Raw genomic sequence first — 27,842 nt, forward strand, 5'->3', positions numbered from 1 at the left:
ATTGTCTCACAGCCTGTAAATTTAGAAAAGAGAAAAGCCTTCTTCAGTTAGTTTCTGGATGTTGGAGAAGAGATGTGTTAGAGGCTTCTTTGCTGTCATCTATTGGAATCAAACCTTTGAACTTTTTATAAACCTGTTTCTGAATATAAGTGCTGAGACAAAACTGTTAATAACAGCTCTCTGTGTCTTTTCTAGGAGAGAAATGTGAGATCACTGATGAAGTGAAGGGCAGATGTAGGTGCTAATATAGATAGAAAATTTTCTGGCAGTGAAATTGGGGGTGTAAGGGAAGAGAGGAGGTAATTTCCAGACAAATTCCTAAATTCCAGCCAAAGGCAATTCTAATATAAAACCCCCAGCAATAAAGTCAGACCTGTAAAGTTCACAAATTCAGCTATGTTTTACTTCTTTGCTTTAATTCCAATGAAGTGGATTAATTTTAACCTCAGTTTTTCTGCCTTCTCAAGTCTGCTGCCAGTATTAATGCTTACTGAAAGCAGCATCACATAGAATCAGAGAATCATTTAGGCTGGAAAAGACACAAGTAATACTCAAATGGACTTGGGCATGCTTCTGTATATGTAGGAAAAAAACAGACCAGCTTAAGAGCTCCAGAGGAATAGCTAATGAATTTACAGTCTTGTTACCTAATATCATAAGTCACAAGAATTTCCTAGCTCCTATATTAATTCATGTTATATGTTTGTATCTAAGAATTACAGCTCACTAAGCTACAATTTTCTTGAAAATATGTTAGGACAGCATAATTTAGTGGTTGAAAATCATGATTAGTAGCTCAGTTACTAGAATAATTGGAAAATAGCCAGTTGTCTGGGGCTTAGGTTTGTCCTTTTTTTATATTTAGTAAGGACATGTAGCTGTTTAGAACTGTAGTCCTTTAGCATTACGTGCTTTTTCATACCTTTAACTTGTTAAGCTGCTTAAATCGCTTGAGGAATTTGTTTTTCAATTTGATATGTTAGTTGACATAGCCAATCTTCTGGTAGCTTTGTACCACACCATCTGAGCCTCATCCCTTGCTTAGGTAATTTATTTCTACATTGTAAAGAAAAGCATAATTTTTTGAAAGGCTTTTAAATTGCAAAGCTCCCAGCTTTAGGATAAAAATGAGTCTGTCAAAAATGACAGTGCCAGGTGATGCCTTGAGCATGTACTGTAATTCATTTTCCATTATATGAGCAGACCTTCTAGAAGAGAAGGCATTGGCTGTTATGCTAAAAAAACCATTTGCAAGTAAGGCTTTTAATTTTTTTTTCTTCCTTGCACTTCAGTAATCCTAAAGAGAAGACTAAGAAATCCTCCCTCCTAATGTCTGGCCTCTCTGCCATCAGTCAGTGTTCGGTTGTTACAGTAGCATGCCACTCTGAGATGCTTTACTTCAATTGGATAGAAATGTTTTTAAGTTTTGTTTTATCTCTTTTGAGTGAAGTTGAGCCCACAAATGACCCTGCATAGTCTGCAGTAGTGGCTCTAATTGCTGAAGTACTTAGGGACAGCCTCATATTGTAATATTTAGTGTGCTGCATCTAGGAATTACAGGCTTTGCTTTATTTCTCTGGAAAAAATTGCACAGTGTTTTCTTGCATTTTACATGGCTTCACACAGTGCTGTTAATCTCTTATTTTTTACTGGCTTGGAAAATCACCCGAAGTGCTGTAAGAAAAATTTACTTTGCCTTGTAAAATTTTGGTACTGGAGCTCCAACTATTCAGCAATAATCATCCTAGAAGATTCCCTATAATATAACATATTTGATTTTAAAATGTTTTCTTTAAAGGGGATTGGGAAAAAGGCAGTTATAGACTTGATAGAGACAGGCAGTGTTTTGGATTAGTATAAAAGTAGCAGGATTGTGACATTCAAGTATTAACACTGAAGTTCAGTACTTTTCTGAAGTTCTGAGATAATTGCTTCTCAGTGAGTGACCATATTTTTGCCTGCAGTTGATTGTTGCTTATGCTTCTGACAAACAGAAGACGTGAGGTATCCTGCCATTTTTGGTCAGTTCTGAAATTACTCAGTGTTGCTATCAAATACCCTACTGTATTCAGTAATTGGTGTTAGTGCTTGACTGTCGTCTCAAAATAAATGTAAATAAATGGCAACATAGAAATAAATGGAAGATAGGAAGAATAGAAAAGAATGGGACAGCAGGGGAAAGGGAGAATGGTGTACAATGAATAGACTAATTCAACATTTACTATTTCTGTAATTACTTGCTGCTGGTGTTTCAGCACAGAAAGTAAATTTGCATTTCTGTTGGAAAAATCTGTCATATTGTCATCTTTAATGCCACTGGTTCATTGCTACTTTTTTTTCTGTCTCTCTAGATCTACACAAATAGGAAGAAAGCAGGAATGAGGGAGAACAGTCATGATGTCAAAAGAATTGTGACTGTCTTTAAGATATAGAAATTGAAATGCTCTATGTTAAATCTAGTCATGATCTTCTAGAATGGTTTCTTCTTTTAGTAATCAACTCCTTTAAAGCAAACAAAAGTATTTTCAGTAATACTTAGGGGACCAATAAATGCCTACACATAGAAGAATCTTTAATTAGTGAACAGGCATTTTCTGAACAGGTCAATTTAATTAGATCAGCAAAGCTCTTAGGTATTTCATTTTGGGAAACTATATCCCTTGGCTATTAGTACTGCTTCTAGGAAGATTTTTTTTTAAATGAAAATTGGAAATTTCAGCAAAAGTCACATCATGACAATATCAAAATGACACTGAATCCACGAGAATGCCTTGCCTAGGAAGTCAAGTTAAGCCAAGCAATAGCCACTACTGCTTTTCTGTCTTGTAGTCAGTTTGTCATTGGAGTCTGGCACAGACACTATAAGCTTTCTTGACACTTGAAATCTCTTGAGGGTTGTAATCAATACATGCACAGTTTGTACTTAGTTCTGAGTTTGCAAAATGAGAGTTATTTTCATTTTTGTTCCCAGCTTACAAGCAATTCACTTGCAGGGGCTAGAAGGAAGGGGTTTCCCTCTTCAGTGGGGAAAATCAGGTTTACTGGCTTAAGAAGTGTGAGCCCTTTTTTAAAGGTTTGGTTGTCTTGTGTATCTGGAGCTTTCACACCTCCAGTATGAATGACAGGATTTCCGAACTACAGTAATTTCAATAGCTGACATCTATATTGAGTTTGCATTTCTTCAGGGGCTGGCTGCATGCCAGAAGTATTGCATCCATAGATATTCTTTCCAGTCCCCTTAGGACATGAGTTTGGCTGCATGCCAGTTGTAATAGAATTAATTGTAAAACAGAATATTTTCATTTAAATATAGCATATCTGTCTAGTTCATAAATGTCTCTGGAACAGGTATTTAGGCACATAACCCCTCACTAACCTCCTTTAGGGAATCTCATCTTTGGTATCGTGTTTCTGACTTCCTGTAGACAGGAAAGGGGGAGCCCTAAACTTCTCACTTCACTCAACATAAGTTTAAAGCTTGTTACAGAGAACATCACTGATACAGGATGAACTGCTTTCATGAAAGAATCACAGACTGTTCTGGGTTTGGAAGCAACGTGAAAGATCTAACCCACCAAAAGAGAGATCTTTTTGTTTTATTACATGATTAGATATAGTTGCTGTAGTTACTCTGTGCATAGTAATTTGGTCACTAATTGTGGAAAAATAGGTCAAATTTAGCTTAGAAGAAATTCATAGGACTCAGTGAAAGCAGCATGATACTGAATTTATATTCTACTGACTGGTCATGAAATATGAGTAGATATTAATTCACTTCTTTATCAGAAAATATAAAATGTGGTTTAAGACTAAACAGAAAAGAAAGGGACTAACCTGGAAATTTAGTTCACATTTCAGTACATATTTTTGGTACAAAATGGTCAAAGCTTAATGACTGAAGTGAACATTTCAATAGGGTTATAGACAGTAAATAAATCATAAGGTATAGAATGAAATCTATTCTTTAAATATTTACTTAAGACTTTACACAATATTTCTTGGTTTCAACAGTGATGTAAGGCGGTAAATTCCTTCTAGACTTCAAGCTATCCCAAAAGAAAGACTAAAAATAAGATACATCATTAAAAAAAAAAAAAAAACAAACAAAAAATCCCACCACAACAGAACAACAAAAAAAAACCTCCAAGGGGAAAAAAAAATATGCCTACATTTCTTTTCTATATTGTTTTGAATACTTTAATAGAACAAGAATGATTTTGGTGATAGGGGACACATAAACTGAAAAAATGGATGTCAAATAGCTTTAATATATTATTGATTCATTTGATACATAATACTTGAAAAAAGTATCACCCTAATATTGTCTCAGTCATGTCCCAAGTCAGTAAGTTTTGAGCTGGAATAGGCACTGCTTCAATCTCAACTCTCTGGTTATCATGCCTTTAATTGCCACTGTAGATACACATTCAAGAGCACAGTATATTACTGTTCTCTCAATTAACCTTGGCTCTTGGAACAATCACACTGACTTCAGCAGTATCTCAGTGAAAATAGTGGATGGATTTTTACTCAACAAAATTCTGCATCTGTTTGAAGGAGGACTAATGTTATATATTAAGATGTAAGTGGACCACTTAAGGTACAAATAGAAGATTAAACTAAAAGAAGAGGTTGGATGTTATTGATTCTACCAAGGTTTATTTCCAAAGGGAACTAGGTTATGTACTGGGTTTTGCAGAAAGTATGCATTGTACTGAATTGTGCATGTGAGGACCCTGGTCCAGTGAAATGACTGGGAAGGAGAATGTTAGTCATGACCTCAGTGACAAAGTTATGTGGATATGTCACAACAATGAGAAAGTTGCTTCACATTTATTATAAAGTTTAATGTATGGTGAATTACCTTGACTTGGTAGATAAAGATTTATAGTGTAATTTCCTCCAGAGTAATCCAAGTCATGCTTCCATACACTGAGATGGCTTCTCTGCCATGTTTGGTTATTATTATTTTATTTTAACAAAGATGAGATGAAAAGGCAAAATTTGTCTTTTTAATGCACAGGAAGTATAGAAACAGAGATAAGTTTTAAACCTTTGATATTAAAAATCTGAGTCCTCTATATTTCACTTGGTCTAGCATTTCATATACAAATTATGGTATATTTATATTGTAATCCAGAGTGAAGAAGGAAGAGTTGTAGAAATAACAGCAAAATGAAGGAAGAAAGAAGAATCCCTTTAGCTACCAAATACTAGATATTGAAGTTCTTTTTGAACTACTAATATTTAGATCTGGGGTGGAGAGCTTGCCTATGTCAATGACATCATTGTAAGATGCAATTCCATAGTTCCTGTTTCATTAGTCCAGCTAAGTAAAAGCTTTTGAAGAATTTATTACTCATTTACTCAGTATCACACCACTTGTGTTGTGCCTCACAACTTTTGTGAGGCAAAAGGAATTGATTATGAAACAGGATATGTAGATCTGCAGTTACTTATGGAAACATGAAAAGGAAGTCACAGGTTCAGTTCAAACTTTTTTACTATCACTGAATAGTCTGTGACTTGTTCTAGAGAGGAGGAAAAAAAACATGTAACATAATATTTGGTTTTCTCTTTTCAGTGTGCACATTTTAATCAAACTTCCGTTAATAAATCTTTTCATAATTCAATCTCTTTTATTAAAACTGTGAATGCTTGCCAAAAAAAGAAAAAAAGAACAGATGTAGAGAGTGACAGTTAACTGCATTTGTGGCATAAATTAAGTTATTTATGCAATCACATTATTACCTGTTAAAGTTGGTAAAACAGTATTGAAGAATGAAGTCTGTGTCCTACTGGTGATCCCCCGTAACTTTTGAAGAATGATGAATGTTTATGTCATATAAAGTTGGTTCAAATTGCAAAGACCACCTAATTTGTTGAACCACCTTACTGATTGCCACTGTGTCATCATAGTTTCCACAGGAGGGTTATTCAGAGCTGCTCAGCTGTATTAGTCTTTTCCAGTTTTACTACCATTGCAGGGTCCCTGGGCCTCCAGCAGCCTCAAGTACAACAGCTGCCTCAACATGAATTTGGCACAATTTACCAGAAAACTGAGGAAAAAGAAATTGGGGTGGATACCAAAATGCTAGTTTTATCCTCAGCTTTTTAATATTTTAAGGATAAATATAGTATTTTACTAATGTGTGAACTGCCCTTAGTTGGCTCTCTTTCATTTGTTCTGGTGGTCATAACAGTCATTTATATTTATTTTGTATGAAAGCCCAGATAAGCTGTATGTTTGACCATATTAGCAAGCACAGATACATTGATTTGGTCTCTAGGGAAGAAGCAACCAACCAAAAAAACCCTCTTGCAGTCAATTGCAAAGAACTTGTTTTAAAAATCAAGCTTCTGAAATAATATTTAAACAATTAACAGTTTGTCTTCAAAAACTGCAAGCACCCAGCCACTCTGATTTAGAGTCTGCATGATTTGTGGAGAGAGAGGTATTTCTGAAAACCAGGAGAACTTACGTGTTATGTTGTAAGAGCCCTGTTTTACTTACCTGCACTTTTAAAACTTCTTTTTTCCCTTTTTAAATTTGTTGGTGTTGCTGGAAGATGGTAATCAGAGGCAAAAAATGTTTATTTGGGCATGAGACAAGGGAGAAGGGGGACTGATGTTCTCTTTATTAATGGAAAACTCTGGGAAGTTTGTCCTTATTATATGCTTTAGGTCCAGATCCAGTAAGGCAAATATCAGCCAGTCTTTCAAATCAATTATTAAAGTGTCTTCATCATGTTCAAGTTCTTCAGCAAGGAGATTGACATTGATTGTTTTATGATTGTCTTGTTAGTCTCTGCACTGAAAAGCCATAAATATGCCAGTGCATCTGTGCAGAGGATCTCCATTAGGGTTTGGGCTGGGACTACCCACTCCTTTCCCCTGAGCTGTCATATAGCACCTTTTCATTAGCCACTGACCTGGACTGAATGTAAACTGGTGACCAAGAGGAGGAAGGTATTTTGTGTCCCATTATTAATCTTCAGGGCTGTCAAGTATTTTCATTAAAATTTATGAATAACTTCTTTATCCTTAAAAAAAGTCTGCTATCATGTGGTTGTAAACTTAGAGTTTTTTGCTTTGTAAAATTGCCAGGGTATGTCGTTGTGCATATACGACTGCAAACCCTGCTGCTAGAAACTGGGAGGTTTCCAGTAGCTCTCAATTCCTGTTTGTATGGGTCAATACACGTAACAGTGAGCATGCACACCAAATGGCTTCCTGCCCCCAATCAGTATTTTTCAGCTGTTAAAACACTTAGTTGGATTTTCTTTAAAAGTTATAATTTCATTCTCTCATACCATTTGTTTTATTTAATGCTGAGAAATGTGGGAAAGGGACAATGACAGGATTACTGTCAAGTAAACTGCACAGTGTCTGCATTCTGTTGGATAGTTAAGATGTATATTGGATAATTGAAAAAAGGTTGATAAAAACTAAGTTTTAATTGTGAAATAGCCTGATTCTGTCAAGTGGTTGTATTTTGCATATTTTGACACAAAAAATGATGTATATTAAATCTATGCTGAGGTATTGACATTTTAGCAGTAGACTGCATTAAGCAGAACATTTTAGTGATGTTGTGCAAGGTTCCTCACAATGCCAGTCTACAAGAAAACACTTTTATTCATTTTTTAAAATAGTTTTTGAGAAATGTATATAAATTAAATTGATGGCCAACACGAACAAATAGAACTTTGCTGATTATTTTTAATCAGAGGACTTTATGTCTTGGCTGATATAATTAAAGATTTTTCTCCCCTTTATCTGTGAAATGACCATTTGAGCCTGTAAATAGCACAGTTCTTTTGATGTTATGTATGCTGGCACCTGTCATCATTGTGTATTGTAGGTCTCCTGACTAGCCTGAACTTGAGTGCAGCATGCCATTTGGAAAGTGCCAAAAAGAGTAGAGCAGTCATGTATTTTTGGTGATTCCAGTAAATAAAAATTAATCAAGTTTGACAAATGTTTGTGGCCTTATATTTCTGTACATAGAAGCTACAATTTTGTGACTGTATTCAATGAACTGTGCTTTGATGTTCTAGAAATAGACACAGAGTGCAACCAGCTAAAACTAATTATGTGACTCTGATAAAAAAGGCAATTATGCAAAATCTGTAGATGTTCATTCTGTCAGTATTAATGATACATATGCTTAGTGCCTCGCATTTTGAAGCCTCGATGCTAGACTTAGAAATGCCATTGTAACTTTCAGCAGACCACAATTACCAGCCTCAGATTTAATGTGCAAAATTGAGTGTTTGATTATCATTAAAACATCCTGCCAATTGTTTTAATTGATGATTATTTTCTTATTAATTTTTTGTTCTTAACTATACTTACATGCTATTTAAAAAAAATGGTGGTTTAGATATACATACATACATATATACATACATACATACATATACATACACATACATACATATACACACACAAACACACACACACATATATATATATATGTATGTCTTTACTCCACTAGTAAAAGAAGAAAAATCAGTCTGGACTACCTGTCGTATGGTTTTTTGGTTTGGGCTTTTTGTTTGTGGGTTTGTTATTTAGTTGTTTGGGTTTTTTAATAAAGCAGAATGAACCACTGCAGTATAAGATAGTGTACTCTATGATGTAGTTGTACCATTTGGTTGGTAGGAATCTTGTGCCATGAGGACTTGGCTGTAAGGAATATGGCTTTGCCAAAGAAAGTTTACAATATAATAAGGCTGAATTGTTATCTCCAGTGAACATTCATTTTGTGAAACTGGAATCCTGTAAATGTTAAGCCTGCTCGTATCTTTTCCAGGATGATCTCTTGAAATATGGCCTCTGCTGGTTTTGGTGGAACCTGGTCTTCATACAGTTCTTGGTCTGCTGCGCAACTTCCTTCACTCTATTTTATTGTCTTTAAGACCCCTGAGGGAAATACTGAGAATCTAAAGCAGCTGTAATCATGAACAGACCTCATTGTTATTCCTGTGTTAACTTGTGGGATAGTGCAGGATGTGTGCCATGTCTCTTTCCAAACCACAGAACTTGAGAAAGCCTATATGGCTGTATCTGTGAAATAACACTCGAGGCAACTTGAGAGGTGCAGACCACAAAGCCTTTCTTCCACAGGGGTTAAGCTTAACTGTTCTTTATTCTGCAGGCTGCCTATTTTATAGCACAAACCACAGCAGCTAATTTCGTGGGGATAGGGATAAACAGGTCGCAGGTGTCTTAGTGAATATGTGATAGTGATTTGTGTTTGAGTATCAGACTAGACTAATCCAATATCACTGTTTTTTCAAGAATAATGACCACTAATGCATCTGCTCTGGCACTTCTATACCATAATGGACCTATAGAGATTTGGTGATTCCAGTGATAAGAAAATCTCTGTCTCAGAAAATGTCTATTCTTTTTACCATAAGTTCTGTTAGGCTGTGGTTTTGTTAGTTTTGGTTCTTTTTTTCCCTGACCAATTGTCAAACCCTTGACCATTGTCTCTAAAAATTAGCATTTCTGCTACAGTTGTTTTATGATTGTCAGAATTGATTTCTGATGAAATCTGACTTCCCACATTAAAATCAGAAACACATATTTTTTTTTTACTTTCCACATTAAACTCTAAAATAGTTTCTATTTATGTACTTCCATTTGTGGTAACTTTACCTTTGGCTGTGTATATAGTATTTTTTAGGATACAAGGAAAAGAAATGGAGCTGCCTCAGGGGCATATCCTGATATCCAGAATGGATATTTGGAAAAGATTTTTCACTGTGAAGGTGACTAGTCACTGGACCAGGCTCTGCAGGGAAGTGGTTACAGCACCCAGCCTGTCAGAGCTCAAGAAGTATCTGGAAAACATGTAGTCACATGGTTTTAGGTAGTCTTGTGAGGAGCAGGGATTAGGAGTGAATATTTATGGGTCATTTCCAACATGAGAACTCCTAGGATTCTATGATTTCATAGAACCATAACATGCTTTTCCTCCCCCAGCCCTCACTGACTTTTTTTCTTAAGAGCATGACTAAAGCTCTGTCCTAGTTTCCCTTCTGAGTTTAGCTTGGGTGAGTGTAATTGCTTGTCCAGAAAAGTAGCATGGAACTGATGTTCACCCCAAAGCCCTTTACAATACTTTTTGCAATATGTTTCTACCACTTCCTTACTTCTTGGACATTGATAATGTTGGATGCATTTCTTCCTTAGTCTGGAGATCTTCACCATAAAGTAGCTGACCACAAAACTTACTGTAGTACTTAAACACTCATATTTATATAAGTTAAAATCTAGTGATAATAGTAGTTGTTTTTCTGCAGTGCCTGGAGTTTGGAAATTTTGACTGTACATGATTGCTCCAGGATGACACACTTTTAAAATAATTTCACCCCTTTTTTTCTATTTTTAGGGGCGCAAGAGTGAGGCAGAGAAGTACTTCATGAAGGCTATTCAGCTGGATCCTACCAAAGGAAACTGCTACATGCATTATGGTATGTTTCAGATAGATAGGATTTCAACACGTGTTCCAGGCTTGCTGTTAATCTCTCCCAGTGATTAAAGATTTGAAAAGTTCTACTGGCAAAATATCTTCTCTAAAAGGAAAGAAACTAATCTACCATATATTACTTCATTACAATGTTTCAATCATTGTAGAGGGAGAGGTGAAGATTTTCATATTTTGCATAGCTTTCCTCCTGTGAGAGGAATTTCAGTGTTGCTGCCTCTCTGGGAAAGAACAAACTGCCATATGTCAAAGTTTCATGGCCTGGAATATTATTGTTAACAGTTTCGGCCTGACTTCACTCATTGTTGGTGGGTGGGCAACCAGAAGTTTTACTTTAGTGTTCATGAGTTTCATATATTGAAGTGTCTTACAGGCCTTACATCCCAGCACCTTCTTGGCTTGAAATGGCTAAGTATCACAAAATATTTGGACATGTTGGCTGTATCTTTCCTTTCAAGCCATGCATGTTGCACACCGTTAATTTGAAGGTATCTTTGTAACTTTGGATTGTTTTTGCTAGATGTGCAAAAAACATTTCCAGATGTGTTTAGTCTCAGGGAACCAAAATTATTTATCTTTATGGACTAATTCTAACTGCATTTTAAAGCTGATAATGGACAAATCCTAAAACACAAGCTATATTGTGCCAATTGGCATAACATAAAAAGTGATAAGTTTCATCTTCGTTTAGGAAGAAGGTAGGGAACCACAAAGCATACCGTATGTATCTTCGTATATTATTTTAATTTCTTCTTCTGATTCTAGCTGGTAAAATGATTAAAAATGAGTGGGCAAGAGGGAAAAATAAATATCACATAATGATCATGTTTTTACTCTGTGATATCTTTGTCTACATTGCTCACATTATATTTGTTTGGTCTGTGCAGTATGAAATTCTGTATGTTAAATACCTAGAAACAACCTTTGGACTTCAGACATTTCAGAGACTTTAAATTAATGTAGCCCAGTGTTGCATTATTTTGCATTATGAAACACTGCAGTTCACTGCCCTGTTTTCTATTTATGCCTGTAAAAGTAAAGATGATAGGGATATTTGTGCATATAAACCCCATTGTTTCATTGGGATGTAAGTACTGTGTATATCTCAAGACAATGAGGAAAAAGTTACAGCTGATTGTTTCTTGAAATCCTACTCAAGCCTCTTCCAGCCTTTGTTACTAAGAAATCTGTCTTCATTTAGTAGGAAATCTTGCTTACAAATTCAATGGTTGGTCTCAACAGTCCATCTCAGCAAATGATGTTAGGATTTAGTGTATTTTATTACAAGTCTAGAATTTTTTTTCGTTTTTGCTCATTAGTCATCAACTTACTTGTCCTTTCCTGCAATATTCCCTCCGTCTCATTTTCAAGTACCCTATAAACTAAAAGCATGGTTATTCAAATCATCATTTATGTCTGTTTGACTTCTTCATTACAATATTAACATGGTGTGTTGTTTCCTAATTAAAACTATTCCTTAAAAGCATTGGAAAACTTTTCCTTCATTGTGTCCCAGGTTAGAAAAGTGGGTTCTGTCATCGTGCAGAGGTGGTAATTGCAAAATAAGTGAGGTTCTACTCAGCAGTTTAGGAGTGAAGAGCAAAATTTAATCAGTGTTTGGAATAACAACATAGAAAAATAGGATGCTGAAGGGCAATAGATAGAAGAAGTTTCTCTTTAACAGTCACTAGGTCTTGGAGCATTATACCCAAAGATCTCTTATGAGTATATGTGAAATCTTTTCATAAAATAACTTCTGATCCCCTCACCGATTCAGTGATATTATTCTACATTTTTATCAAAGTAGCTATGAGAAAGATATGGTCCACTTCTGCTTGGCTCTTGTGTCTGTGTAGTACAGCTGATCTCAAATCCTTGTTATTTTGGTCACAGGACTTTATAAAATTTGAAATAAATTTTCCTTGCTTTTTATTTCTTTCTTTCTTTCCTTTTTTCCTTTCTTTTCTTCCTAGCTTTATTTCTCTTCTCTTTTCCACCTATTTCTTGAATTAACGAGGGCTGTGTACTGTGTTTTACCAGGGACATTCCAAATAATCCACTGGAATCTCTAGCGAGCACTTGAAGCTTTACCCTTCCATCTCATTAATTTGTTCCAGCACCTTGTCACAGGTACATTCTACATCCTGTATGCCAAGAGTTTAATTATAGGGAAATACATCCATATTTTGCATGTAAATCTTAGAGATTACTTTTTTTCTCAGCATGAAGATATTGGAAGAGAGAATAAAGTAGCTGGCATCACTCCTAAAAAAACACATACCTCACAAAGCAGCCAAATGAAAAGAGTGGTCAGCTGGGACATGACAGGGTGTTGATGGAGTAGCAGGAATAAATGGACTGAAGATTTTCTTCCAAGTACACATGGATTGCATACACTTTAAACTTGTGCTTCCAGGTTGTGCAGATGTTCTTTTTGACTTCTAACCTTCTGGACTTTTCTTGGATCTATGAGAAAAACTGTCAATATGCTGTATCTTTTAAGAGGCTTACCTTTGTTTTATATTGTGCTTAAATTCAAGCCTTAAGCCAAAGCTATTTTTAGGTATGACTTGGTGCAGGAGGCAGCTTATTTAATCACATGAAAATTTGGAGAGAGTGGAACAGTTTCATAGTTGCTCCTTGAAAGATAACACCACAGCATGTTTCTCTGCTCAAGCTGGCATTATAATTAGTGTTCTATAGGTACTTGGCTGACTTTGGATTTAAGGGGATTTAAGTTTTAAGCAGTGTTTCCCAGACTCATTATGCTTGAAGATGTCTGAAGGGAGAAATAATGGAAAAGCAGAAGAGATATAAATCCCTGTAGACTGCTGACATGATGTCACTTCATTGGACATAAGGGGAAGGGGCTTTTACTCTAGTGACCAGAGAGAATGGCAGTCCCTTCTCAGATGGAAATGCAGGCTGCTGCTCACCTGACCACTTTTATTTTGCCCTTCTTCCCTTTCTACCTCTGATATGGCAGTTATATGAACATCTGACCTTGGTGCAAAACCATTGTCTTACAAATACAAGAGTGTTGAAGAGTGGTACAAGCTGCACAGGTGCACAGCATGCTACCAGAAACACCTCACAGATGGAAGAGAGAAAATTCTCATGAATCAGGAAGAAGAAAAAGTGAGAGAGGAAAGAGTGAAGAAGCACCAATACTTACTTTTATTTTTATTTTTTCAGGATATATATGTTTTTGAACTAGAACACTGGAGGAATTTTTTTGGGTACTGAGTTTGAAAGCTTCTGTAAGGTTTGCGGCTTTTAATTGGATATCATTAATACACATTTTCTGAAGACTGCCTAAAATGAACACTTTTGACTGAAAGAGAATTTAACATTTGTTTCCAGTTTTTTTCCTCTGGGAAAGTTTTTATCAAAGTGTCATACCCACATCTACTGAAGATATTGGCAGACATGCATCCCACTCTACTTTGAACATTTAACTCATGTAGGCCATTTTGAATCTTTCAAAATCTTGGTAATGTTGGTCATCAGCAGATTGATGACATAATTGAAGTGATCTCCATGGACTATTTGATTCTTTCTGAGCTACTTGCCTCGATGAAATGAAATGGATGAATCTAAGTGTCAGTCCTATAAACCACAAAGAGTGGTATGTATGTTTAGTATGAACTAAACAAATTAAAAGGAACTGTTTTCTAAATATTTTAAGAACATAATGGCATCTAAAGAGCCAGTACATCAAATTTGTTAATAAATGTGCCCAACATAGGGATATTCAGTCAGGTCAGACAAGTGCCCTTATGGCTCAGAGACTATGTTGTTTTGGATATGGTTTTTGGATATATGACAAAGGAGGTGTAAAGGTCCATATTTCTGTCCACACTGAGCCTATCTCAGGAGAAGTTGAAGAAATATTATGTATGAAATTTGTCAGTGCACAATGAGGTGCATTTCAAACAGTGACATACTTATGTGCTCATCTTTTTTTAAAAAATGAACAAAATAAATTCTTCAGTGTAATTGAGGAGTTGGAAATTGTTGAAAGCTTTCTATACTAGCTTTCCTTTAAATGATAAACACCATAAATCTACGGTGATATTTGTTTTGTAAAGATTTTATCTCCAGAAGAGTCTTATTTTATTTATAATTTGCTGTTTAAAAACAAAATTAAAATAATAATAATCATAGAAACTCCACCGGGCAGACAACAACAAAGCAAACAAAAAAAAAACAAAACACAAACAAAAAAAATCCCAAACCCAATAAACCCCTCAAAAAACACTAAAGCAGAGTTCATTTACTTGTCTGCTAAAAATATGTTATGCCACTATGCCTCTTAAAGTGCATATAGTGGCCTCTCTCCAAAATGATGAAAATGGAGTGGGGGATAAAAGAGCGAGACAAAGCTGGAGTGAGACTTCAAGACAAATATGGGTAGAGGACCCTTCTCCCTTATATTTGTAATGGCTTAATTGGAATAGAAAAGTCTAGAACCCCACAGGATGTTCAAATTAACTCTGTTTTATTAATAGCTGTTGAAGACCCCCCCTTTTAAAATAGTTTCCTTTGAATAATACATTGTTTCTAATAATTCTTAATTGCTTAAAGATTTCTTTTTCATTATAAAAATTTATTATTCTCATTATATTAATTATGCACTCACTGAATTTGGCAGTTCACACTGATCATCTGCCTTTTAAAGTGCGTTCTCAGTTAGAGACATAATGCAAAAAGAGACTTTCAAATTACCTAAAGCTGAACTGTGTTAGCTATATCCTCATTGAACTAAGAACAGATTAACATATTCCCAAATATACTTTTATTTTTACATTGTCTTTCACTTTTGAATTTGTGATAATTTAGGAGGTTTTTTTTATAGATATTCTTACATTATCTGTTTCTTTTTAAGCAAGTTTAACTTCTTAACTGCTGTTTTATTGTTTTTCAATTTCATCCTAATCTTTCTAATCACTGTTTCTGCAAAGGGCTCTTAGCCCTTTTTGATACCTAAATTTTTACCTAAATTTATGAGCGCTTTGCATCTGTCTTACTTCCAAATATGGCTGCTTTACCACTCCTATGTCACAGCCTGAAAATAGGTTGGAACTGCTGTTGGTTAAAGGTCAAAGTATATTTCATTGAAATACGATTGCAGTGAGTTTTCAAGCACCATTTTTTTCAGTCTTTAAGTCTTAGGCTTACATGTATTAGTGAGTGTGAAAATTTTTATATATTTACAGGTGTGACTTGATTTTTTTTTTTTTCTTAGATGTTTCTACTTAGATTGAGGTTCAGTGAGGTGAAGTGCCAGGTCCTAGACTTCAGTCACAACGACCCCATGCAGCACTGCAGGCTGGAAAGCTGTGCAGAGGAAAAGTAGCTGAAGATGCTGCTTGTCAGCAGCTGAACATGAGCCAGCAGTGCCCAGGGGGCCCAGAAGGGCATCATCCTGGCCTGGGTCAGCAATGGTGTGGCCAGCAGGAGCAGGGCAGGGATTGTCCCCTTGTATTTGGCTCTGGTGAGGCCACACCTTGAGTGCAGGGTCCAGCTCTGGGCCCCACAGTACGAAAAACACTGAGGTGCTGGAGTGTGTCCAGAGTAGGGCAACAAGGCTGTGAAGGGTTTGGAACACATGTGAGGAGCAGCTGAGAAAACTGGGGTTGTTCAGCCTGGAGAAAAGGAGGCTCAGGGGAGACCCTATCACTCTCTCTGACTCCCTGGAAGGAGGCTGTGGCCAGGTGAGGTTTGGTCTCTTCTCCCATGCAACCAGTTTAAAGGAAATGGCTTCAAGCTGAGCCAGAGAGGTTCAGGTTGGACATCAGGAAGAATTCTCTCACTGAAAAGGGTAGTTCAGCACTGAAACAGGCTGCCCAGGGGGGTGGTGGAGTCATCATGACTGGAGATGAGGAAGGAGGGCTGGTCATGGCATTTAGTACTAACTTTAAGGAGCACTGAGGTGGTCAGTCAAAGGTTGGACTCAATGATCCTGAAGGTCTTTTACAACCTAATTGATTCTTTGTGCTGTATTTATAATATTTCCATGTAGTCACATTGCTGTCAGTGCTTGAGCTTTGTGGTTTTTCTCTTCATTGACTGAAGAACAGCCTAGAAAAAATTTATTTTTCTCACATATATTAGGAAAAGTTTCTATGAAGAAAGCAGTGAACTAATGAAAAATAGAGTATCAATGTTGTATTTATAAGAAAGAGGAATATCAACCATGACCTGCTTATGTAATATTACTAATTTTTTTAGGAGAGTTTTATGTGCATGGTAGAAATGTCACCCTAGTCCACAGGTAGATTAATGTTCACTTTTGTCAATGAAATGAATAGAATTTCAGAAGCCATAAATCCAGTGCCTGGATTATCCTATTTCTGACTGAGGTTAGCTAAATGGAGTATTTGCTAAATGATAAATAGAAGTGCATGGATCTGCTGCATTGGGAACCTACATGATGGTTTTGTATTGAGAAATTAAATCCCTTGATGAGGTAGGGTCAAAGTGAACCAGATATGTCCATCACTAACTCACTACCCAATATGCACTCATGAACCTTTCTGCCAGTGACAGAGATTTTGCTGTTTTAAATCTTTTGGAAATCCTAATATTAGTTTACAATTATTTTGTAGGGAAACTATAAACAAGTTTATGATACTCAAATAATACATGTTCATAGAACATATGTGCTTTTTGGAGAAAGGGTCTCTCTGTCTTGAACATACCATGTGCCATCAAATCAGGGTCCTGACTTTGGTCTGTGGCTTATACCTGCTTTTGCAATATCAATGCACGTAATTCTGAGAAGACAGGATTCCTAGACCTGAAACAGGAAGATAGAACTGTCTTGAAAAAAGACTTCATTAAGCTTCTTGACTTTCTGCTCCCAGAACTCTCTCTATAAACTTCAAGAAAATCTTCAGCTACTACTAACCAGCAGTATTTCTTACTTCCAAACTAAGGACAAAAACAGGGCTGTGCAGAACAATCTACCAATTTTAATTCCTTTTTGCCACTTTCTAGGCTACTGTTATCACACAACATTAAAAGAAGATTATTACAGGCCATTTTTTCCTAACTCCCTTTAGAACCAATTGCTCAAGTGGAATGCAGTGGAGTATTTCCAAACAAGCTAGGTCACTGACCTGAAATGCTGTGGAATTTCCATGCTTCTGGCTCTTCCCTTGGGTTTAGCCTTAAATCTAATCATTCTGATGTCTCTAATACGTGGTTGACTCTGCTTCCTCAGCACAATATACTAAACTGCTCAAGAGATGTGATATAGATAGTGCAGATCAGAGACAGGGTTAGAAATGTGTCTGTATGCTTCTTCCATATTGCCAAAATGTAGCTATTCTGTAGGAACTGAAAAATGAACATGAACAATGCCAGAGGCACTGGGGAATTTTGTAGAGATAGCATGAAGCTGCTACAGAAGTACAACTGCATAGTTCTTTTTCAGCCAAATTTTACATTTCCAAACCTTATACATCATCAGGTGTCTGGAAAATTATATAGAGTTCAGGATCTTCCTCAGTATGTGTAAATCATGAGATCCTCTGTAGTGTATATTTTCATCATTAATCTTTTGGTTTGGTGAGAGCTTCCAGTGATCCAGATGTGGTCACAGGTTTAGTCATCAAGTCCCAAAGGTCTGCTAGTTAATTTTTTCTGTCTTATCTGTGATCATGCTCTGAATGACATCCAGTGGTATATTTAGCTCAACTACAACAGATAAGTTTTTCAGACAAAGGCTAATAAAAAAAAGTCAATTCTAAGCCAGTGCATATAATGACATTGCAGCACCCACTGGCTTTCTTAGTGTTTCATTATATTTTATTTGCATGGAAGAATTTTCTCTATGGGAACTAATTAAAGGGAGAAAGTGTCCAGAAGTCCTTCCAGCAAGAAACCAAGAGTACACCTATAGATTAAGGTGGAATGGGATACAAGGAGCAACAAAAACTGAAATGCTACTACCATTTTAGTGATTGTGATATACGTTGCTGTTGTTTCTCCAATCACATCTTTCACGTTCAGCAAGAAATTGTCTAAACAGGCCTGGTAAAGCAGGATATTTAATCAAATATTCCCTTGCTCTGGAAACTTCTCCTTCACAGCCAGTGAATCTGTTTTGAAACTCCTAAAGGAAACAGTTATATTAAGCCACATCTATTGACTTTGCATCTTGAAGCATTGATTCATCACCTGAAATACTTTGGAAATCAACTTCCAGACAAGGTCTGTCTTCATTTCTTCCACTGAATGCAATTTAAATTTTCCATTTTGAAATCCGTAGTTGCATCAGCTCTTTAGCTCTGCATTGCCACAGCAGAGCTGAAGTTGATAGTAACTTCAGTAGTGGTTCTGCTTAAGCCACTGAGGATATAATTCTGCTCTCAGGACATCATCTACATCGGACAAGATACAATGTATTGAGTCAGCCAGAATCCGCTCCCTCTTCTGACGATTACTGATTTCTTTAAAAGCTTGAAATGCTTTAATAGCACCAGCAGATACTCAGCTTAAAATCCTCAATGCTAAATGTGCTGAAAGAACTTCTAGTGAAGTTTATTGCAAACAGATTTTACAGTTGAATCTTGGTAGAGCCACTTTTCATGTTGTGGAAGTAAAAAATTCTTTTGAAGAGGATAAGAAGCAGAAGACTTGGTGAGAAATGTGTATTAAAATGAGCAAGTTCCTGTTAGGATGGCATTGGAAGTTTTTTTCATTATTATTCAGATGGTAGTTTACTCAATTTTCCTTGGATTACTGAAGATACTACCACATAAGTCTGTCATGGCAACCTGCGTAAATGCAGAACCAGCAGCATTCTGAGAACATTCAAGATAGTTCTTTTCAAAAACAACACCAGCAAGATGAGATATTTCAGAAATCTACTCTGTTCTGGGACAGAGTACCTTTGTATGTTTGGCAGTGAGTAAAAGAGGGAACATGTCAACTGAAAGATTGGTGCAAATTGCACTTTTATCTAGTAAATTAAGCAAATTGCACTTTTATCTAGTAAAATAAAGTCTCACAGTGCCTGCAAGGAATAGTTAAGCCCATACTAGAGGAACACACTAATGCCTCTCTGCTGTGAACATAAGAGATTTTTACACACAGACATATCCCAACCAATTAATACGCTTCTTGTTACGATAAAGCAGCAGAACTATCAGTTCAGATGTCTGGTTTTTAAATTGGTGGTGGTGCATGTCTTAACAAATGCTTTACAAATGTTCATGATTGTTTTAAGGAGACACTTCTACAGGATAGAGAGTTGCATACTTTCATTTATGTGGACAAATGCTTTAAAAGAAATTATAAAAGATGAAAATAAATGTTCTTTTCAATTGCTGGGAACTGGAATATTTTGTTCTTGTTTAAATTAGATACATACTTGTATCTTACTTTTCAGTAGATTGCACATATTGCCCCAAAGGTTTTTTCGTCTATAAAGACTCAAATATAGACTCTAAACCACTGTTGATGGTTTGCAATGAAAAGTAAATTTGAGCAAGTCTGCAGGTACAGATTTCAGCAGCTTTAATGCTATTTCTGATTCTTAGATAGTGTAGGAAAAATGACTAAGAGGATTGTGAAATATTGAATCAGTTCTCTGCTATCAAAGGTCTTTAACAACTACTGGCTACACATCTACTGTCACTCCTGTGCTGTCTAGCAAGAAAGGTAGAAAATTTTATTTTAAAAAATGACATTCCAGGCAAAGATCAGTGTTTCTGAAAGTCACATATTCTCCTGGACTATGGATTTCCCACTTCCAGTTTAGAGGAGTAATGAAAAATATTTTTTCCTCTAGATAGGAAAACGTGGTATTTGGAGCTGTTTTCTCAAAAGCTGTTGTGATTCCAAAAAACAGTCAGGCTACCATAATTTATGTTGTTGGCAAGAGCAGGAATCATGACACCTGCAATAAGTAAGTTCTCTATGTGATGTTGGGCAGTATCTCATAAATCATGAGGTTTGCCAGCTGCTTGTCAGAGAAGAAAATCCTACATATAAATTTAGACCCACACAAGTGGTTCCCGGATGCAGGGGCTTGTGGATCATAGCTTCTGATCCACCTTCAACACCTTGCCAATATTACACCCTGCTAGTGCTCTCTCTTGGGAAAACCTCTTTATGGCTTTGACAGGAAAGGTTGAGAAGTCTGATTTTTAATGAAGAAAGTGCAGCAGTAAACTGCCAATCCAGCTCGTTCTTGTATGAATTTAGTATATCAGATTAAAAGGAATGGCAGCTAATGTTTTCAAAATGGTATTTTTCTACTTAGGTGCTTTAAATTAAATTGAGATGTGTGAATGAAATTAGTCTGCCTTTCAGGAGAATTTGGCAAATCAATTTTCAGCTGAAAGTTTCCACCTTGTACTGGGTCTGGCTGGGATAGTGTTAACTTCATAGCAGCCTGGATGATGCCTTGTTTTGGATTTGTGACTAAAACAGCCTTGATAACACACACACAATGTTTTGGCTGTTGCTGAATAGTGTTTGAGCAGTGTCAAGGCTTTCTCTTTTTGGGAGGGGGTGCAGCTTGGACAGCTGACCTGAGCTGGCCAAAGGGATAGAAATAACAGTCCATATAACATCATAACAATAAAAACTGGGGTAGAGAAACAAGAAGGGTTTTGGCTTCTGAGGTGGCTTTGTTTGGATACTGGCTGAGCATCACTCTAGCTGTGAGAAGTGGTGATAAATTTCCTTCAATTTGCTGTTTTAGTTTTGGGGTTGTTTTTTTTGTTTTTTTTTTCTTCCCCATGTTAAACTGTCTTTATGTTGATACAGAGATTTTCTTGGTTTTGCTCTTCTGTTTTCTCCCCCTACCCTGTATGAGTGGTTGGACACTGGCAGGGCCAACTCACCACACACCTATACACTCAGGTATAGACTTTTTCACTAGACTGAGAAAGATGCAGCGTATTTTATTTGTAGCCCATGCAATTAAGGAAATCTTTGATCAGCAACCCTCCTCTGGATGCTCTCTAATTGCTTTGTAGCTTTCTTATGCTATGATGCCCAAAATTGCACACAATATTCAAGGTGACATCAAACCACTACAGAGCAGAGTGGGAAAATCACCTCCCTCAACTGGCTCAGCAGTGCCAGTGACTCATGTTCAACTTGTCATCTACCAGGACCCCCAGCTCCCTTTCTGTGGTGCTGTTTTTGAGCATCTCATTCCCCAGTCTGTTTGTACATCCAGGGTTGTCCCAGCCCAGGTGCAGAATCCAGCACTTGCCCTCAGGGGAGCTGACAGTTCCTATCATTGGCAAACTTACTTAGTATACATAGTAAGTATACTGTTACTTAGTCTGTCTTTAAGAGCTGCATCCAAGTCAGTTATGAAGAGAAGTGGCCCTAAAATGGAGTTCTGTAAGGGCTTATGTAGGGAGGATAATACAGTTGGTTTCATATATGCATCATCTGCTACTTTCCCACTCAGCATGGGTTACTGCCACCTCCAGTACAGGGGAGAGAATTCTGTATGGTAATGTACAGTCCTAGAATTTTCTTTTTTGAAGAACTGGAAGTTTTACTTATATCTTCCTTCTTCCCCCTGGCTGAATGTATTAGTAGCACATCCACTTAACAGTGTTTTGCTCTGCTAATCCAGGGCTTTCATTTGCAAAAGTACCTTAATTTTAACATTTTATGGTGGTTTGCTTTAACATGGGCTTAAAGATTAGGAATATTGTTTTGCTTCATTCATTGGAAGAGAATAGGAATACTAGTTGGTCAAGCTTATTTCAAAGATTGCTCTTTAAAGGAAATGGGAATTCATCCCAAATCAAGAAATATGAGCTATTTTATTGATAGATTTACTTGGAGAATTTTCAGATTCAAATCTGAGTTTGTCCTGCTGCATATAAGGCATGCACTGATGTGGTACCCAAAAGAAAAAAAAAAAAAAAAAAGGTAAACTTTTAGCTTTTGTCAGAAGTTTTTTCCCTTTAGAAGAAACTTCCATTAAGAGACTTCCATTAACAGTTCAAGCACTGATATATAATTCTGAAGACAAATGAATTTCTTGTGGTCCAAACTATTTTTGGACTATGTTTTTGTCTTAGATTTTTTTTCTATTTATTTATTTATTTATTTACTTCTTTTCCTGTGTGAAAAGGCTTTTTTTAAAAAATCATTTGTTTCTGGGCACAGTAAGCACAGAGTATTGTACTGTAGCAAAATGTGATGTATATTAGAGTGCAGATGTAACTAAAACAAGGAAATCTTCCTCTATGAATGCAATGAGGTACCAAAATGTTTTTACAAGTTTCACAGATCTGAATAATTAAGATATAGGAGACTGAATAAATAATCTGCCAACTCTCCAAAGCTGAAATGTATCCACAGAGAAAACAAAAAGTTAAGAAAGCTGCCTTTCATCACTTTTTGTATTGAAATGATTCCTTCTGCAAATGTCTTTGTTGTACCAAAGCATCACTGGGTTCACAATGCTTGTACAGACCTTGCTAGCTCTGGTTAAGGGAATTTTTTGAATAAGCACAAAGCAAGTATGTGACCAACAGGGAATGCATAAGGAAAGAGGGAAAGAGAAAAGAGAAAATCCCTTACTAGAGAGGGTATTGTTTGCTCATGGTATATTGATCCTGATGAAGTTTGTGGTTAGCGATGGCTTGGCGGAGTTTTGGTTGAGAGACTTTACAAAGTAAGACAAAAAGGGAAGGATGGGATGCTGGAATGTATAATCACTAGGTTTTAGGGTAGCTTTTCCAGATGTAAAGTAGGCACAGAGATGAGGTGGTTGAATTCTTGAACAAAGTTGTTACTAAAAATGACACATTTACAGATTAGGCGTAAAAAAGCATTAAAAGGAGCAAAAATAAGGTTGAATACATTTAAAATTCTTTTTTTCACCTTCCTCAAAGAAAAACTCATAGTGTTCTACTCTATGTTGCATGTTCTGTTTAGAAACTACTGTACTTTAGTTAAAGCTTGGTTAATGCTAAATTACTCATTCTTTTCAGTTTATATTTGCTTTGAAGATAACGATCATTTAATTTATAAAAAGTGAGTCACTTGATTTTAGCCATCTTCTGTTTTTGTTTAATGTGAGAGGTAAGTATAATTTAGGAAACTTGTAAAAAGCTACCTGTTGTGATTCTTTTAGTGCTAGTGAAATACATAATAAAATACCAGTCCATTAAGGTGTACATACATATATAATGGTTTTAAAGCAAATACTACTTAGAATTCTAAAGCTGGAAAAATGTTATCATGTATGTATATAAAAAATGATCATTTTATGTGATTTTTAGGATATGCTTTTAAAACAAATTTTGGGATGTGCTTTGGGAATGTGTTTAATTTGTAGATATTATTTTATTTCAATTTGTTTTGAGGAAGCAAATATCATTGTAATTATATAGGCAGAAAAGCGTGTTCTCAAATGGCAGGCTTCTTCAGGCCTGAGAGTATTGTTTCTTGATGTCTGAGTTTCATCTTATCATTCTCACTTTTCTTAAATATATTCTAAAAATATTGTTATTACTTGTGATATTTATTGCAATTTTTCTACATTGGCTGTATGTTAAAAATAATGAAATGCAGAGCAGATCAAGAAATAACTAAACATTGAACATGAGACCTTGGCTTGCTGCTTGGTTTGGGGCTTGGTTTTTTTGGGGGGGGTTTTATTTTTTTTGTTGTTTTTTGGGGGTTTTTTTTTGTGCTTCCTTTTCCTGACTATACTCTCTGAAGTGTATTACATCAGTTATTTTCTGTGGGCTCATGTTCACACTCTCCATTGCAGGTCAGTTCCTCCTAGAAGAATCCCGCCTGATAGAAGCAGCTGAAATGGCAAAAAAAGCAGCTGAACTTGATAATACAGAATTTGATGTTGTTTTCAATGCAGCCCATATGCTCAGGTTAGTGCTTGAACATCTGCCTCACTTGATTTTCCTCTTCTTTTGAGGAAAATAGTCTTTATAGCCTTTGCTTATGCATGATTCTTTTTAAAGCCCAGCAACTCTTCTGAATAATTCAATATTCTTGCTAATAAGATACAAAGAAGTGGAATTAAACTGTTGCAGAATTTAGCACTTTGCATTTCTTAAATTCTATTTATTATATCATAACTTAAAGCCTTCAAAACTTCTGTTGTTCACAAACAGGTAATGCAGTTTGCTTGCATATGAAACAAGTGTTTCTTTTTTGAAGAACCTTCTGTAGGATTTCCTTTCACTTGATTTTTAAAATTTTAATGTGCATAGCAACTGAAGAGAGGAGACCGTATTTCTCATCTTACATGGATGTAAATAGAGAATATTGAAAATTTCTCTTAATATCAGTAGGGAACATTATGATAAATAGAAATCTAAATATTCCCAGGCTGATAATTACTTTGAGATGCATTGGAGCACTTAGTGATATTCTCAGAATCTGTTATTTAAAATGTGGTCTTATATTTAATTCTGTTCTATCAGAATAGAACAAAACTTTGGACTTCTACTTTAGCTAGTAAAGCTGTCAGACCTGGTTATTCAGTAACATTAAGCTTCTGTCTCTGAGTATAACATAACATTAAACTCACATTACTGTAATAGGTATCCTCTATACTTATTTCTAGGATAACTATCAAATGATTGTCTATTGTCCGCTTTACAGCTATAAGGATACTTGATTTCATTTAGATGGTATCTAAGCATGGAAAATGCATGAAAAAGGAAATCTAAAAAATTTAGTTCATTAGCACAAAACAGTTCTTCATATAATTTCTCTGCTGAAGATACCTTACTAGGTTCCTTTATGCTTTTAGCATTTTAAATAAGAAATGGAAGAAAAAAAGAAAAGAGTGTAAAAGAGAAGGTAGAATCCACTTCAGGCAAGTGACCTGTGTTTCAGAATTATGGTTTCTATGCCATGATTTGTAAATAAGCCCCAAAAGTTGTTTTTTAAAAATAACTTAGTGTTTGTAGGTTAGAAAGAAAACCAAGACAAGTAGCTCATTGGTAAACAATAGTTTGACCTGAAAGTGGTTATCAGCTATTTTAAGGATCCTTCCCTTCCCTATGATGATTTTGTGAATAATATCTTTCAAGACAGAATTCAGCAATTTGAAACATTTTGATTAGTGTTACAAATCCACAGACAGAAGCAGAGCAAGTTAGGCATGACAGCTGAATTTAGAAAGGCGTAGAGGGGTCACTGATTTTACTGAGTGTGTTGTACAAGATGGTTTAGTGGTATGATTGTGTATATTATAAAATGGGGTGGTGTAGATCAGTACTATTTTGGAAATAGTTTTAATAAAGCTCCTGCTTTCTCTGTGAGCACTGAGTGTAGCGTTCAAGGTCTTTGAGGTATATATATGTACATCTGGATATGAGTATTTTTTCACTTTTAAAGTAACAGCTAGGCTGCTGTGCTGCCATCAGCCATAGTTATCCTCCTTGATCTGGCTGGGAGTGTACTGTTTTTGGGAGGCCTTCACAAGCAATGAGCTCAGTGACTCTAAGCTGCATTCTCAATTTTTACTGTAAGTGCAAAGCCACAACCTTCAAAAACAAAGAAGATGCACCAAACTGAAACACTTAAAAAAATAGGCCTGCTTTAGTTTAACTAGAATCCTCTGTGCTCCTTTGGGATACCCAGTCGATCTAATTTTTCACTTAATACTCAGCTCTGTGGAAGAACATAATGTCTTCCTGATACTCTCTGAGAGTCTAAAGTGGTCTGTAGGATTTAGCAAGAGTCAGGGTGGCAAAGCTGAATTCAGTGCTGACAAATATTTGCTAAAACCCCATGTGTTAACATCTGACTGATTTTGCTAAAGGTTTTGTTGTCTGTCCTTGTTCAGTGCTTTACGTAGCAATTAATTCAAATATATTGCTTCCGTAATACTTGTTGGACAAGGGCAATGCATATTCATTCATTGTAACAGAGCAGCTACAAATCCACCAGGAGTCTGGCTCTTCAGAAGCAGATGATTTTTAGGATCTTTAGAACAATGGGGAGCTGAGGGGATTCCAAGAGGAAAGCAGATACCAGCACACAAAGGAGGATGGAAAGAAGGGAGTACTCCAACTGACACAGAATGAAACTGGTAGAAACTGAATGCTAAAGACAGTCATAAATGAAAGGCTGACATAATTTCAAGTAGGTGACCAACTGCTCTTTAGGTACCCTAGAGAGCTATAAAAACTGACTGGTAAGCAAGTAAGAATTTTGAATGAACTGCACAGCTGTGAGATAGAAAATACATTATAGAAGTTCACAGAGCATGAAAATGAAATGACTCTTGTGAGAGACACGGGATAAATTTTAAAGACGTGTTGTGGAATAAGAGACAGAAATTGATATTAATATGGATGATGCAAGGTTTCCAAAATGACTGCAAGATAATAACAGAAGCTTATATTCTTGTATAGATTCTGATATTTTCTTTTTCAGACCAAATATTTTACACAGTGATGTATTTTTGAATTAGGAAGGAATCATCTTTTCCTTCTCTCCTACTGTTTCCACCATTAGCCTAAGGAGTGTCATAAGACTCAGAAACATGAAGACATTTCTTGGTTTACTGCTGTTTTGGATGGAAAATAAACATACCTTTCATTCTCTCAAAATGCAATTTATTTTTCTAGTCTAGTGTTAAATATTTTCCTTTCTTTTGAATCCCCCTACTTGCCGATAAAAAAATTTGAAATGCAACATAAATAAAAATTTACAACTTCTGAAAATTTTGCAGTGCTGCAAATTAATTTTCTTTTTCTTAAATTTGCAACAGGATTGTTAACTGGGCTGAAATGCAGTGGCTGTATTTTTAGATAGCCTGTTCTCAGTTTAGCAGTCACAGTAATTTTTGCTCTTCCAATCAGATATTCCAACATTGCTGATTTCCTCTCTTTGTTGCTGAATCCAAAGTAAAAAAAAAATAAAATTACTTAGTTCTGTTTGCATTATTGAGAGACCTCCCCTTTCCTAATTACATGATGGTTATTAATTTTTTTTTCCCTAAATGACTTCTGTAGCATCCCATTAATGCAATGCAAGATGATTCAAGTCATCTGTAAGATGGGTGAGATGTGGGATGAATGCAATTAATTTCTTTGCAACAGTCTGGTAACTTTTAACTTGCATAATACTTGTCTGCAAAATTCATCTTCTCGACAAATTTGTTTTCCAGACAGCTTTCTTCAAGGGTCACGCAGCCATTTGGGTGGTTCTTAAAACAGTATCTGGTCATGTGTTTTACATTTGTAGTGTTTGCAGTGCTGTTGCTCAGAGGAGTTGGAAGTCCCCCAGCGACGCGGTGACGCGCGTGTGCGATGCCGTACGGTGGCTGCAGCTTCAGCGCTGAGCCGTGTCTTAACAAGGGCTG

General features: G+C 36.1%; 1 protein-coding gene across 1 annotated transcript in view; it reads left to right on the forward strand.

The window, feature by feature from the left end:
• The window catches only part of TMTC2 (transmembrane O-mannosyltransferase targeting cadherins 2), a 233,164-nt gene that overhangs the window by 179,154 nt on the left and 26,168 nt on the right, over positions 1 to 27,842 (forward strand). Inside the window, exons 9-10 of the mRNA XM_015629085.2 lie at positions 10,406 to 10,487; positions 24,273 to 24,387. Of these exons, the coding sequence (XP_015484571.1) occupies positions 10,406 to 10,487; positions 24,273 to 24,387 (197 nt within the window). The remainder of the gene's footprint in view (positions 1 to 10,405; positions 10,488 to 24,272; positions 24,388 to 27,842) is intronic.

The sequence above is a fragment of the Parus major genome, chromosome 1A, assembly GCF_001522545.3.
Source record: "Parus major isolate Abel chromosome 1A, Parus_major1.1, whole genome shotgun sequence".
NCBI classification, from domain to species: Eukaryota; Metazoa; Chordata; class Aves; order Passeriformes; family Paridae; genus Parus; species Parus major.